At 29.8% G+C, this 17,253-nt stretch overlaps 1 protein-coding gene across 2 annotated transcripts in view; it reads left to right on the top strand.

The window, feature by feature from the left end:
• The window catches only part of LOC118071872 (Krueppel-like factor 5), a 40,034-nt gene extending 23,219 nt beyond the window's left edge, over positions 1-16,815 (top strand). Inside the window, exons 3-5 of one of the 2 annotated variants that reach the window (XM_035091331.1) lie at positions 13,135-13,960; positions 14,440-14,499; positions 16,162-16,815. In XM_035091331.1, coding sequence (XP_034947222.1) covers positions 13,135-13,960; positions 14,440-14,499; positions 16,162-16,355 — 1,080 coding nt within the window. In that variant the 3' untranslated portion in view covers positions 16,356-16,815. Of the gene's footprint in view, positions 1-13,131; positions 13,961-14,439; positions 14,500-16,161 lie in introns of both variants that reach the window. The other variant, XM_035091330.1, reaches the window with a different exon arrangement.
• Positions 16,816-17,253: the final 438 nt, after the last annotated feature.

The raw sequence follows: 17,253 nt of genomic DNA, 5'->3' as shown, positions 1-17,253 counted from the left end.
TTGAAATAAAACGCTATAATTTGCAGTACTATTACTGTAAAAACGTAATATTTATTATTATTATTATTATTATTATTATTATTATTATTATTATTATTATTATTATTATTATTATTATTATTAAGTTAATTATTTGTTTCAAAAAATATTGCTTTGAAGCTGTAATTCATTAAGATAAATCTGGTTGATTATTCCATCCATCCTTGGATAAAATAATTCATTTAATTCAAGCAATAAACAATTTAATTCAACAATTTACATTACAATCTTTTTAACGGTTATTCTTATCGTATTTATTCTAGAAAAATTTCGATAAACATAACAATGTGTAGGATATATAAGTTCAATAAGTTGCACTCTGCAAGGACACCGTATATGTACATTGTTGAGATAAAGTGTGACAGAGTGATGGATAATAATAGATAAAGTACAAAAAAAAAATGTATATATGACAATTATTTAAAAGAAAAATGGAGAACAAAAAAAAATGATGATAAAAGTGAGAAAGTTGTCTTAAAAGAATCATAAAAATTTTGACACTCATCTTTTCTACGAAGTCATATATATTTCTAAACTATTTGACATATGTATATACAAACATTGAAGTAAAGATTACGTATAAGTTAAGTACACATTGTCTTTTTCAACTGTCGAAAATATATATCCTTCCGGTGTCTGAATGAAAGCTAAAGCTTTGTTAGCCTTCATTTATATTAACAGACGAGAAAAGATCTGATCTTGTTAATGAGGATAACGTAATCCTATTTTGTATGACGTCGATAGATCTCTATTGTAGATACAAAGTTATATGCGTTTTGTGACACGCATACTTTGGAATATATGATGAAGAATTTAAAGGTGAGGCTAGAGAGAATTTAATTGAATAAAAAATTCTACTTTTTTTAAATACGATTATATTGAAATTTAAACCCGTTATTGATTGATTTATTTCAAAACGAAGATATTGTAGATGTGATTGATTAAAAGAGAGCAGAGAAATCGATTTTGATGGTGACATACCGGAAAAGTTTTCTTTTTTTTTCTCAACTTTTCATTGAAATTCTTTTGAAAATGAAAAGTAAATGGAATTTTTTGACATGTGTAATTTTTTTAAAGAATATTTTCATTCACATTTAGACGTCGAAAAACAGAGGAATTACGTGAAAAAAATACTCAATGATTTGAGTTAACAGGAGAGAAGTTGAAAAAAAAAAGATTCTCTTGACATTTTTATTTCCAAGAAATATTCATCAGTTCTATATATTTAAAATCAATGAAAATAATATATCATTGAAGTTTCAAGGGTTATCGATAGAATAAGGTTTAGAGTAGTTGGATTAAAAGTAAGAGGGAAAATAAATCTTGGAAGAGATGTAAAGTGAGAGAGAAAAGAGAGTGGGGACCAGTAGATCAAGATTTAGACAGTGTTAAAGAAGGTATATTAGGCACAACGAATGGCAAAGAGAAGGAAAGTGTACGAAATGAAGCTCTTCTAAGATTGAGTAAAGGGAGTGAGGTTGAAGATTCCGCAGAAGAACCTGGACGAAGAAGTAGTTTTGCGGTATACAGGCCAACGAGGGAGCTGATTTATAGCAGCCATTCATTCTAATCGTCCTGGATCTTACATCCTCCCTGTCTACTGGAGCTGCACTTCTTAAGATAGCAACCGAGGACCATGGCTAATTGACTATAAAAACTCGAATATTTGGTCGCACCCATAAACCATTTAATTAACAAGTTCTGTAGCTCGCGAAAGAACCAAAAAACCTTGTCGTATGCTTTCAATGACTATAAATTTTATCAGAATCAACAATAGAAGAGCAGCAAAACTAGTTTAGTAGTACATATACACATTCAGTGATTCTCACAATTTTTAACACCACTGCCTTTTTTTTATTCTTCTTTTTTCATTCACACTTTAATAAGTGATCGGTTAATATGCATCCTCTTAGTGTTTTCATTTATTTTTTACTTTATAACATACTAATGATGCTGATCATGTCATTGAGTTTATTTATTTTTTAATAATTATTTTAATTAATTATTTTTTATAAATAAAGCAAAAAGAAGAATTGATTGACTTTATTATTGGAGTTAGTAATATTTTATTATGTTTAGTAATTTTTTTTTCTCACTTTGTCGATTGAATTTCTCAGTCACCAGTATGATCTTTTTCTGTTGACTTTTTCATTATGCATAATCATGAAAATATTTAAATAAATACAATACACGTAAATATTGATTTTACCTCATAATTTTTTTTCTTGATTTATGGATCATAATTCTCTCTTTATGATAAGTGACTTTTATTATATCTATTACAAGAGTTTCTGAATATTTCTCTGATTAATTTATCTATTTGTCTTTATTTTTTATTGTTGAAACCAGTTATTTTTATGTTAATACTTATTCGATGAAAAATATATGATATATAAAAAATATTATTGATTGATTGAAATAAATTTCGTTTGGTATTTTATAGTAAATTAGTGTTCACAATGTAATGTAAATATTCTTGATGGTAATTCTCTTTAAAGAAATCTTTGCCTATTTTACGTATTATCTCCAAACAAAGATTTGCGATGTGAATTAAACAGTTGATGCATTAGACAAGTTCTTTATACTAAACAACGTTTATTACAATCAGCCTGACGTTATAGGAAACTTGGAATGTTTTATAATAGATACTTCAACCTCTATGCTACTCTATGGTCTCTATTATATGACGTTGACTTGCTGTCGAAGCATAAATATTATTCTCTACTTCACTTGTCCTGTCAAATGATTCTCCACAGTTCACTCACGACTTTTAACCATCTCCAGTACATAACATTGTACCTCAAGTTACGGTGATTTCATAACTTTATTTATGTCTTCTAGTGTCAGGTCATAGACTTGCTTTTACATCCATTGCTTACGATCAGGTGTGCTCTTAATTGTGAGATATGGAATGTCGTGTCTTCCAGACATTTATTATTCCTCACAATCCATAACCACAACATTTAAAAATAGCTTGTTGAGGAAATTAATCCTCATTTTAGTTTGTCTAATGAAAATTTACTTTTGTATTCAATTTTTTCATTTTTTCGTTTTTTTTGTGTTTAAAAAATTAAATTTTTTTTTTTCAAAATGTTTACATAAATTCCATTGGTCTAACTATTCGAGGTCTCTGTAAATCATTGTCAATTAAATCATCACCACCATGTACTTTTTTACATGATAATAAACAGTTTTGCTCTTTAGTTTCTTTCTGCTTCGAAATCAATCTACATAATATTTTACGGATGATCATCACGTATAACCGTCACTCTAAAAAATATTTTTTTTTCAACAAAAAAATTATTATTCATTGTTTTATTATTCATATAAACATACTTGAATATAGTTTCAATTCTATCGATAAATTTACATAGACGTATGAAGTTAGCTAATTATCGAAATATATCGAAAAAATGACTTTCTCCTGATTGGTTATTTTATTTACGCGGGAGATTTTAAAAATTAGTAATTTGCATTGTACCTATCACGCACTTTGTGTGCGTTAATTTCTAGTAATTTTAAAAATTCATGATGAAAATAATAATAATTACAAAAAATTACACTTTATATGTAAATTGGCGTAATAATGAATATAATTTATACAGTTGAAATTATAAGCTAAAAGTATATTTCAATCTTCATGAAAAGTTGAAATAAAAGAAAATATGAACAATTCATAAAGTGTAGTTTCCGGTGAGTTTCTGAACTGCGAATCCTTTATCTCAACTCTTTTTCTCTCTTTACCTCTCTCTTTCTCTCTCTCTTGGTATTTTTTCCCCTGACTGGAGTAAAGGCAATGCGCCAAGATCTCTGGAGCATGTCGGAGCTCGCGAGTACCTAAATCAAATGTCATCGTCGAGCTTAATTATGAGAGCGCTCCTACAGCGAAAGCCAGGTGACCTGCTGAGCCTTCGGGTGGTCCACCTTTTGCCAAGACTAACTATGCATTCGAATTAAGTAGCCTTCTTTACCAGACTCTAAATTATTGTAGAGCATGTAAGTTGTAAGAGAATAAATAAATACAACGCTATAATCCATCATATCAGGTGAAGGGCCATATTATCGATTACTAAAGCCTTGCTTGCAATGTTTACTAATTATTTCTCAGTGGTTTATTAATGGTAAACAACTCATTTGAATGTCTATACCTTAAAAAATATTTTTAAAATTTCCTTCCTTTTTTATTTCTTCAACACGCAGAGAAATGTATAGTAAAAATTACCCTAAATTTTATGGTAATTTGGTGACACTGCAGGATGACGGTAAAAATTACTATACACATTGTAAAAATTACTATGCACATTGTTGAATTTACTAAACTGCATAGTAATTTTTAGGGTGAAATTAGAGTAAAAATGTCAAATTAATGATAATATCCAATTCTTAATGATGTAAAAATAATCATCACAATTGATATGTTTTATGGTCAGACATTAATTGTTTATTAAAAATAATAAAATAATAATAATATTGGTAATTTAGTATCCATAAAAGGTATACGGATGTAGGTAATATTCATTCATTATATTTTTTGTACCATTTTAGTTTTATATCTGAGTCCATTTGTATTGTAGTAAGGCAATAAGGAGGGATTGGGATGAGTTTGCACCGTTGGTGGATGGCTGGCACGCGAGGTCGAGCGTAAGACCATCGTATCGAAATAGGAGGGTGAGGCCATCCGTCCATTTAATTAATTAAAAGTGCATTAGCGGGACTTGACTTTTTAAAGAGGTCATAGGGGAAAATATACATGGGATAGATATAATAGTTTACCGTAGTTTAATACTGTTCATACCCTTGCACTCGTTTTTCTTCATATAATTATAATATACATGAACTATTCACTATTTTTTCGAGATAAGTTTAAGCTTTTTTAATAATGATTCGAGCTTTTATTCAAGCTAATATTAAATTAATTAAAAATTATTCAACTACAAAATCTTTTGAAAATAAAAAAGATTTTTAACTTGCCATTAGGAAATTATTAAAATGATTAATATTAATATCAATACAATATGATTGTTTAGAAAAATTCCAATTTGTTATAAACAATTAAAAATGGTTTTAATTTATTCAATGATTATTACTGTGATTATATTCGATAAATATCAATAAAATATTGTTATTAATATTTTTTTATAATTAAACAATTGTGTATTGTTTATAATAATAAAAATTTATTATAAACAAAAAAAAACTAAAATTACGTATGAATTAATGAATGGAAAAAAGTGCACTAAATTAATTTTTATAAAGATGTATTTAATTTGATAAAGAAGACAAGTTAGACTAATTTGAAAATTTGATTAAGTAATTATAAGGTATGATAAAAATGATGTAACAACACATGTCATCGGTGACTACATCAGCGATGCAATCAGAACTGACACCAGGTGCAAATTATAAATGAGAAAGCTTTAAAGATTAGTAAGATCATAGGAGTATTCTGACGTGTTATATTGTGAGCAGCTGACTCGTGGCCCATGACTATAGTATTATATACTTCTGGGCAATCACGTTAATGCACCGCCTCTTTTCTCTTCATCGTGAACGGCGTTAACTGGCTTTTTACGAGTATGATCCCCGTCGACTTTTGAATGACTCACACCAACGATTGGCCTCTTCAGCAACCGTTCAATCTTCTTCGATACCGCATCATTTCATTTATAGACTTCTATAGATTGCAGACGTTGTGTTGAAAATTTCAAGTATCTTGAGATCGATAACAGCTGATTTCTTGCCTTCATTTTACTTATAATGTAGAAAGATGATAGATGATTTGTTATTTTATTATATAATATGTATGTGAAAGAATGAAAAATTTTTTTGTCTTATTGAAGAAGTATTATTTCAATAATACCACTTTAAAAATTTTACCAATCATAAGTAATGTCTTTTTCATACTCTATTTGATCAAATTTATTTCATTTTTTGACTTTCAACATGTCAGATATTTAACTGTTTTTATTTAAATTAAAACGCCTTTTTTACACAAAAAAAAATAATATTTTGTTGTTGTTAAAATGAATTTGAATTATTGTAATTATTTGTCAGTTTTATTATAAAAAGAACAGATGTGTAATCATAATCTACTGATTAAATCAAATGATTCATCCTATAAATCATTCATTACACCACATTACTTTATACTTCTTCATTCAACGTTGAATTCATCATCTTTTTCAATATGAAGCTTTCTTTATTATGATAAATCACTCATAAAAGTATGAGTAATTCTGTCTGAAATGATAATAAGTAATCTTAATAAAAAATCTCTGATAGTAGTAGATATTTCAAAAAAATTCAAGTTTAATTAAAATGAAAAAGTTTCTCCTGAGGTCAAGACAATTATAATTAAAGTGTTTATTTATTAAATGATATAGGAATAAATATATTATCGTTGCTAATGTTTGAAAAATAATTTTAAAAAAGAATTATTCAGTATACTGTAGATGAAAGAGTGTTGAAAAGGGTGTTGTGCTCAACGGGGATGCGCAAATCGCGTGAGTTGGAGACCTAGGGAGATCGATGATGAAGCAGCAGGCGAGAGTTAAAATTGTAGTAAGCTGTAGATGGCCTCAGACTGACCACAGGTCACGCACGCGACTTTATCACGTCGTTACCTTCAGCTCCCTTCTATTCTTCTTCCTTTCAATACCTTTTCTCACCTTTTCGATTTAACTTCAGACTATTTTACTGTCGTTAAAAGGCGGTTAGGATAATTATTTCACAACAGACTCAACTATAATACAACCAAACTAGTGAATAAAAATGTTTAACTCTTCATGTTTACACTAGTAAAACGTCGACACGTGCCATTTGACGTCTAGGGATCATATTCATCATCAAAGAATAGCCGCAAATCCACGCACGCTTTTTTTTAATACACACTAATGCATTGCATGTCTGTCTTCATTAATTCTCATGACCCACAGTTGAATGTTAATGTTCAAAAGAAACATTCTGGTTTTTTCCAATGAAAAAAAAAAACATTTTGATGAAAAATAAGATATATTTTATCACGACTGAAAAGTCTAGTTATTTTAACTTTTTTTTGCTAGTAAATTTTGATGTAAATTGAGTAAAAATTGCCGTAAAATTACCAAAATAGGAATTTTTATTATTTTTTTAGTAACATTATTGTCGATCGTTTGGTGAATTTTAAATTTAATTTACCCATCAAATTCTCTTTTAAAAATTAAAATTTACAAAAGTAACACATGTACAACTGATATTGTCATATTTAATATCTCCATGAAAAAATATAATTATATTTATTATATTTCTTGTATGAATAACATTTTTTCAAGTACTCTGATCTAAATTTTAATTTTATGAATCTATAAATATTATTTTTCCGAAAATTAAATTAATCTATAATATCTGATCTGTACTATTACATTTCCATAGTGAAATAGATTACAAATAATTTGTCTGAAAGAAATAATAAGTATGATAAAGTTGATAACTGATATTCACTAAACTCTTTAAATATCTGCCTGATAGATATGACCGTTGTGAAGCATATAATCAAACTTTTCTTCTAGATCATCATTACAATTGAATTAATAACTATTGAAATTAATTATAGAATTAATCTAAAATGATGTATATCATGAAAAATATATACAAAAGCTATTCCAAGAGTTGATCATACGAAATAAAAGTAATAAGGTTGGAAAGTATAGTTGGAGATCGATGAAAGATATGATTCCTTACCTTCATTTTCTTATACAATATGAAAGTAAAATCGACTTCTAAGGTTCTTTGTATTATTATGTAATATAGATAAAAGAGAATACATGTGTTTTGTGTGTTAGAAGGGTATTGTTTAAACATTTTTAAGAAATAATATTACAACTCGACAAATTATAGAGAAACATTTTGGAATAATTGCTAACTATATTTCAATAACTCATAATATCAAATAAATATATATATATATATATATATTCTTCCCAGTGAAATTGAACTATGATTACAAAATTTATCAATATTAATATTTTATTTGAAAAAAATGAATGTATGTAACAAATTAATTTAAAAAATAATCCAACAAGATTAAATAAACCTCAAAAGTTGTTTCACTTATTTCTCATAGTACAATTTATTCCTTATTATTGAGATAAAATTGAATTCAATTAATAACCAGTCATTGATAAGCAAGTTTTTATTCTTGACAACGGATTATTAATAAAAACTGAATGATAAAAAACAAACCAAGTAGACTAAAAAAATCAAGTTTGATAAATTTTATTTAACAGGAGATTAATCTTTGGTATATTGCATAATTATAAATTGAAAATGCAAGCTTGACAATAGTAAGGGAATAGTAATCAGAATGTAGGGAAAATAGTAATTGATAACAAAAGTAACCAGTGTATCTTATACTCATGTAAATCAGTCAGGAATTATGTAATTAAATATCATAAAACTTCCTTTATAACATTCTAGTGTTAATGTGAGACCACAGAGTCGCGTGATTGCCTCAGTAAAATATTCAACATCGACTTGTAGCCATGGAAAAAGCCACGCGGTTTGTACCGGCGCGGTGGAGAACATGGGCATACCAGATATCAACTCGTAGTCTTCTTGGAGGCTACAGAGTCACGCGTGCTCGAAGAAAGTGCTTCAAAGGTCAACCCAAGCTCACTAGTTGTCTCAACAAATGCCAATCTACTTACGAAACATATTGGAACAATGATACCAAAGGGTTTTAGTTACCTTGGATGCAATTCTCAAGAATCTGCATGACACATTAGTGTTAAAATCTAAGCTATCTGTTGACATTTTATATTGCTAACTATACATATTATGCATACATGTAAATAGCAACTAGTTAGATATTTAATACTTGAAATACATCATCCTCTTGACACTGAAACCATAGACTACTCGTTGAGATTCACTTTAACCTTTTATGGAAGATCCTCAGGCTGAGTAAAAGCAATTGGCAACTCTCAGGGCTGACTTCTTTTGTCTCAACAACTCGTTTGTTCCTCAACACTGTGACCCTAAGCAATTTTCAAGAATTTGCATTTAAAAGTTTCATTATTTTCATTAATCAACTCTAAAAACATTTGTTCACATTATCTCTTATCTATTTTTCTTTCCAAGTCAATACAAATTGTATCTTTCTCAATGACTATCATTACATTAAATCTCATAATCCTTCAGGAAATACATGTGATTAGGAATGGCATTTGAATGAAAAAAAGGAAAAGAAAGAACATGAATCTAATTATTTTATTATCATGTTTTATTTTCAATCTAAAGTGCAGTAAAGTTACTGTTAATTTAAAGATTCATGATATGATGATCATGATGTAGTTGAAAATATAATTTTTAATACAAATAAACAATTTCATCATCTTTAGAATAATTAATTTCAATAATATGTACTGTAAACTATGTTGAATGATAAATTTCAATCATAACGGATTATAAATGACCGTATAATTTCTATTTTGGGTTATCTCCCAGTTGAATCTCCAAGATAGAAGTACTAGCATTAAGCACAAAGTCACTATTCGAATTATCATTTTCAATTAGAGAATACGGAGTGTTTGAAGAAAAGGCGGGGATGAATAAAAAAGATTAGTGACTTGCTTTATGTTGATAGAAGTGCGTTAATATCGAAGAGAAAAAGAGATTGCGACGGTCGTGAAGAAGGACAAGAGATTGAACATAGCGCAACACACCAGGGAGAACATCGTTAGGTCGTAGGCCGTCCATTGCTGCGTCATTTCTTGCATGATTTGTACACGCGTAACGCCTCCTGCACGCCGGCATCATCTCCACTGCATGTGCATTGGTGTGAACCACACTACCGGCACTCTATGTTACCACAAACGATGCTATGGACAACAATGTACATGCAACACTTGGAATATTTTAATGGCAACAACATCCAACATGGAACACAACGCCCCTTGGACACGCTGACTATATTGATGAATAATATTCTACACTCAAGATGCAGCTATTATTTATGTATTTCAAGTTGAAAGTAACACTGCCGAGAGGTCAAAAATTAGAAAAAAAAATCATCTTACATTAACCAGGTGAAGACGATGATTTGACAAATAAAAAACTAATCGTTAGACAGCTGTTGACGTGTCGAAAATATTCAATCAATTTTATTACTCAAGTTTGATTTATTGTTTTCTTCAGACTAATGGTATTATTTTATACCTTTAGATGATCTTTATATTAATGTACAAAGTGAGGGTGATAAGGATCTTTTAAAAATCATCAAATCAAATGTTTTGGGTAATTTAAAAAAATAGGAAACTCAATTTAAAGTCTATATCACTGACAAACGTACGAAAAAAGGAAATAATTTACAAAGTTTGTGGGGAATTTTTATTTATAAATTAAAGAAGGGAATTTTATTTATTAATTTACTAAATTACTAAATAAAACAATTTTTTACTGAGATCAAAATTTTTTCTCTTTGTGTACACGTATCAAATTTTACAGTAATTTTTAATAGCCAAATAAAATTTACTAGCAAAAAAAAATTAAAAATCACTAGGTTTTTTTTTTTAATAAAAATAACTTAAAAAACAAAATATCTTAGCAAAAAGTTTTGTTCTGGTCAATAAAAATTACCAAAAAAGTAATAAAAATTCCTATTTTGGTAATTTTACTGTAATTTTTAGTCAATTTAAATTAAAATTTACTAGAAAAAAAAAGAAAAATTACTAGGTTTTTCCTTTACCAAGTTTTGCAGCTATTTTTATTTCAAAAAAACCCCAGTATTTTGTATTTTTTTTTCCTAATAAATCTTACCATTAATTAAATAGAAAAATTACTAGAAAATTTTATCTATCTATAATAATTATTTACTCTACTTAAATTCAATAAAGATTTAATTGTGTTGATGATAATTATTTTATCTATTTTTATTTAATATTTCCAACTGTGTGTGTTATATATTTAAAAAAAAAAAAAAAACATCAAGTATTATTATAGGAACGTTAATATTTCATTGAGCGAAATATTTCAACGACATTTGAACACCCTGAGAGAGTTGTCTCATTCGAATGGACGTCGTGTCATTTCCTCTACGATAATGATAGAGTACGAGCAGAACAAAGTTCGCCGGTCCAGCTATTAATGCGAATAATCATAGATGGGCAATGGGGGAGGAATTATTGGTGTTAATAATGCCTTTTCGAATCTCACCAGACCTTAACCTACTCTTGGGTGTCGAGCTAAATTGCAAAAAGAGAATTGAGAAAACATGTCTCCTATGAACTAATGTATGGTCAATAAAATTAAGACACACAGAGTGTTTTGAATGTATAATTATCTTCAATTGTATTCTTTAATAAAATTTTTTTTTGCTGTAAAATTAAAAAACACAAAAAAAAATTAATTAACATAATACTTTATTTGGAGTGGAGTGTAATTACATATACAATATAATAGGGGTAAAAATAATCTTATTTTATTAGGAGTTAATTAAAGAGATAAATAAAATAAAGAGTGAAATGGAGTATTTTAAAACGAAGGGTTGTAAGCGCGTGCGTAAGATTAAACTTGTAGACGCGCAGAAGCCAGTAACCGAGTCGAATCAATCTGGGGGAGACCACACCCTTATTTGAACCACTATAACGAGTACCAGGAAGAAGCAATACGTCAAAATGGCACAAGTTAGCGGCCATTTTTGCGCGATAATTCAATATAATTGACGGTGAAGTAATGGGAAATGATTAAGAAAATATATTAGCATCATATTGATGGAATAAAATTGAATTCACGGTACTTTATGCTTCTGATGATTACTTGAAAGGGTTTTTACACGGTAGATTTTAGCCGGAAGATCAAGAAATGTTTTGTATAAACGCATGGCGCCATGCCCGGGGCTGAAGAAAGACCGCAAGGGGCTGAACTTCAAACGAAGAAGAAGAAGAACATTGCGTACACACAGAACGGATGAACGCGTAGATTCTATCTCTCCATTCACTCGCCTCGGGTAATAAAACTCCACGTCCATTATTTACTTGCATTATCGTTATTTTACGCCCACAAACTCCATATTTATGGTGAAATTATTCAACATTATTTCTCAGATATGAATGAAATGGCTGATTTCAGGGGATAACATGTATCTTTAAGCCAAAGCCGCTTGTCTTCTAGACTCTCTGTAGTGTACCCTTTCATTCGATGTTAAGGAGCAAACGAGTTACTGAGACAAAAGAGTTTCAAGATACTTGCCAATTGCTTTTACTTAGAAATAAGAAAAAGAAACAAATCGACATGTAACTTTGTATTATTATGAATGCTCAAGAATTATTTTCAACATATTTATTCTTTACAACCTAACATATAAATCATACATAATTTCATGAAAATTATTTCGTTAAGAAATCATTACATATTTCAATATTCTCCAGGTATATACGATCAATTATTCCATTTACTTTATTACTTATGTATTTCATTTTATCACTTTGTTTATTTGGCGATGATTATATTATGCCATCATAACTTTAACTGCTTTATTAAATTTTCACGACCATTGTAACTTATTGATTCATCTCCACTCTTTTTCAAATTATTTATAGATTATCAATGATTAATAATCTTTTAATTATGGAGATCATTGATTGATAGCAATAATATGTATGAAATTTATATTTAGTAAAGTAGATGAAATTAAAATGAAATTCAAAACTATTTATTTACTGGCTATTATGATAGAATTATAATGGCAATATAACTTCAATTGTTTTATACACTTCATAAAGATGAGAATTACATCAGTTGAAGCGTGTTTTATATTCTTGTTTAAATGTCATCTGCAACGATTTTCATTAAGATAATAATCCTCGTCTTAAATAGCAAGCAGGAAAGAAGAATTACGACCGCATAACTCTTTCGTTTAAAATGCTCTGAAAGTCCAGTTAAAATACAAAAAAGTAAATAGCAGATGTATTATAACTACATGTATAATGATATTATCTTGATTATATTTATGTATATACATTCCCAGATGGTACAATTTTTTAATTAAATATTCTACAGTAATTTAGTAAATCAAAATGATTGATAAATAATACAGTTATGTTTGATTGATTCTAGCAGACGTCGGACTTGGACACGTTGCTCTGTCGACAAGACTTGGAACAGCTTCAGAAACTGGATGATGATGATCCGGAGAAGAGTTCGAGGGAAACACTGCCCATTGATGATTTTTTTGAAACCTCTGGACCTGCAGCATGTCGACCACAAGCCAGTTTCGTGTCTTCAAGAAGTCAACCAGCCAGCAGTGACGACGATGTCTTTCTCAGGCCTCCACTCTGGGAGGATATTACTTCGAGCATTCAGAAGCTTGACCCCGAGAATGCCGACATGCTTGGCTCCCAGTCCACGTCGTCCTCGTCGTCCCACGTCAAGATGGAGACCGATGACGTGACCTCTCCTGTTCTCTCGCCAGTAGAGATCAAGAGTGAGCCTCTACCACCACCCCCACCGACTCTTCACCTTCTTGAGGCTCGTCAGACCAACGTGCCAAGTTTCCCTAGGTCAAATGATCAGTCAGCCCATCAACGGACAGGTCTCAAGACCTTTCAGAATAATAATAACAACAACAATAACAACAACAACAACAACACTACCAACAATAATAACGAATCCCAAGCTAATCATCATAGTCACCAAAGTAGTAATGCTACGTCACCTCTATATGGCTCCATGACAAGGCTCATGTATGTCTCTCCATTGACGCCCCCAATCTCTGACCCCGGTTCACCTCTTGGAGGACCTCCGAGACGAACGCCTCCTCCTCCTTATCCTCAACCACCCATGCTGAATCCTTCACACAGGATTCAGCCTCACGGCATCACCAAATTCAACCGGAGAAACAATCCTGAGCTTGAGAAACGCCGAGTTCATCACTGCGATTTCATCGGTAAGATTATTATACTCATTTTTTATTTAATTAAAGAAAAAAAGAACTAGAAATTTTTTATTTTATTACTGCATTGTTAAAGAAATATCTAATAAGCAATTACTTGATATCTCTTTGTTTTTAAGAATCAAACTAATCTTCTCTTATTAGTGAGTGTTCCTGATTATTAATCATAGTTATTAAGTTATCAAATAAAAATAAACCAATTTTTCAATAAATGTATTTAATTATATAGATTAGACATTATAGAGTTTAATAGTAATATAATGAGGATGTAATATTTTTTGTACGATAAATGATTATTCTCTACAATTAGATTAATGTAAAAACTAAATTATAGGATGTAGTCTAGATCTTGATTTTTTTATTAATCAATTAAACAAATTTTTTTTCTTTATTAAATTAAATATTATAATTTATCACATCAGTTTTATCAAAAGAAGAAAAAAAAATCTAAATAATTTATTATTGACTTTTAGGGTGCACAAAAGTCTATACAAAAAGCTCTCATCTGAAAGCCCATCAGCGAATACACACAGGTGAGTATCTCTGTCAGATTTGTGTCAATGATCATTTATCAGAAACTATCGGAAATGTAGCGGAGATTTACAATGATGTATCGGAGTACATTCACATAATAGAGGAAATGAAAATAACAAAAAAAAATAGCTCGATAGTGCGTTGTGATGCGCTCATTGGGCGTGGTCGGACTGATGGATATTGAGTTGGTGTAAGAGTTCTAGTCTGTGAATATGCAAGAGTTAAACAGCAAGGTGTGCAACGATACGAGTTAGCGACCCACATCCAAGCGTGTTCACACACGCGAGAGCAATAACTACACGGTCGATTCGCTAGACTTGTCGATGATATTATAAGTAAAGTTTTCTGAATGCACACTACAGCAACGTTGATCCGTGTAGCTCACCTGGTGTCCTCATGAGGAATGCAAGAGGCGTCTTGAGTGCAACGTACTACTTTCAGAATATTTATTTCTTAGAATGTATTAAAATAAATTAGCAAAAAATACTAAATTAATCATCCTATCTTATTGAAGTAGCAGAAAAAGGGGATAATTAAATATGTTGTTATTTCGAGAATGTAATTAATAATTATTATAATGTACTTTATAAATGAGTGATATAGTCTATAAAAACACCCTAACATCTGCAGGACATAAATCTCATTACAATTTTAAATGCAAGTTTATGTTGACATTATACCGATTTATAATTTGTTTTGTTAGCTCTAAATTAATTATTTCTTCCTTAAAAAAATTATCAAATTTTAGAGAATTATTGAACAATAAATGTTCCAATTAGACATCTTGAAAATGATTTAAAATCCAATAGCTCCAATATTTTGATAATTATTACCAACTTCAACAAAAATGTTTATCAAGTTGACATGTCCTCTTTTCGACATTAATTTAAATTTAAATATATTCGAAAAAAAAGAAGAAGAATTGATGTTATTCTTCTGTAAATAAGAAATCCGTTACTTGAAAGTTGAAGTCGAAGAATTGTGACAAGTATAGAAGTAGAAGACGATAGTGAATAGATCGGTAGCTCGAAGTGACTTGGGAGAGTCTTTCAGGCACGTGGCTTCTCTTCTTGAATGGACTCACCATCTCGTAAGTCCTGAGAACGCATTCATGAGACGCCTCACCCGTTTTCATTCTTATTTCTTACACACTGATATATAAACACGCACACTTTTCACCTGAGAGTGGACACTATCTCGTTTAATGCGCGGGCGCGAGGCAAGCAGCATTCCTTTAACTGCATGTTATATGGTATCCCTTGCATCTTCTATATATATATCCAGATCAAACATTTTCCTATCTTTTTTGCTTTATACCGATAAAGAATTACATTTACATGGCCAAAATTATTCCAACAGCTTTCGATTCTGATAACAACTCTGCTAATCATTAAAGACATCTTCGTAAATATCTCTCCAGGAATATTTCAAGTATCTTCTCTTCACGAAATATATTGAGACCTTTCTTTCTTTATTTATGTATTAATTTAGATGATAATTATGCAAAAGTGATACTTGTAACACATATAAACAACCAAGTTGAAGAATAAAATGTTCATGTTGATGAGGGTTCATTAGTTGTAGAGTATAATAAGATACCTGAAAACATAAATGACTTGACATAATACCTGAATAATAAGAAATTATTTTGTATGTTTCAGGTGAAAAACCATATCAATGTCAGTGGCCAGAATGTGAGTGGAGATTTGCACGTAGTGACGAATTAACTCGTCATTATCGTAAACATACAGGTGCTAAGCCATTTAAATGTGCTGTGTGTGAAAGATCATTTGCAAGAAGTGATCATTTAGCTTTACACATGAAAAGGCATCTCCCTAAGCAACAAATTAAGTGACAGACTATGCAACAGGAGGAAAGATTTCATACACTAGACTGGTCGTCTATATCCAATGTCCATACAGACATGGAGCTTAAGAATCGTGAAAAAAGTGTTGTTGGGCAACATTTACAAGACTGGACATTTACAGCAGCTACTTCTTCTTCTTTTATAAGCACCAGCTTTTACTCTCATTCTTGCGCGTATTGAGTATTATAATAAGGAAAACAAAAGTACTTTTACAAAAATAAGATTAACTTCATCTTCTTTTTCAACTGAAAGTAAAATAATAATTATTAATTACTGTAAAGTTTTGTTGCTATGAAAAAAATTAAGTAGTTGCATATGTAAAAGCTTGCCCTGTACTTAATGTCTACGGTGGCTGGTCCACGATTATATGTAAAAGATTGATGTACTTACATATTACATACCGCGTGAAACTGGTAAATTAATTAGTGTTTAATTTGTAAAATAAAAACACTTGTCAACTTGATCAATTAATTACCTAAGCGTTTTAATCGTAGATTTATTAATTAAAACGCTCATTGCCATCCACCGCGACTGTAGATTTTAAGATGAATAATAAATATCCAAAGACTATGTTGCTGAATGTCCTGGGGACTCGTTATAGAACTCATTGACACATTGAAATAAATGAAGTTGAGTAGAAAATATTTTAAAATATGGATTTCCAAAATCCTAAAAATAATGATAATTCACAGGAAATGTTACAAACAGAATATTTGCACATAATATATCTTAAAAAATATTTGAGTTAAAAAATAAAAATTGTAATTATGTACTTCCTCTCTTCTATATAACTGTGGAGACTTTAATGAATTATGTACTATAGTGTGTGTTTAATTAATGAATTATATTTAGTAATTAATGAAGATGAGGAAGATGGATGATAGTA

Source organism: Chelonus insularis, unplaced genomic scaffold, assembly GCF_013357705.1.
Source record: "Chelonus insularis isolate UGA/USDA-ARS -01 unplaced genomic scaffold, ASM1335770v1 contig_88_pilon, whole genome shotgun sequence".
NCBI lineage: Eukaryota > Metazoa > Arthropoda > Insecta > Hymenoptera > Braconidae > Chelonus > Chelonus insularis.
The sequence above is the reverse complement of the archived record's forward strand: the minus strand, read 5'-3'. Positions and strand labels throughout refer to the sequence as shown.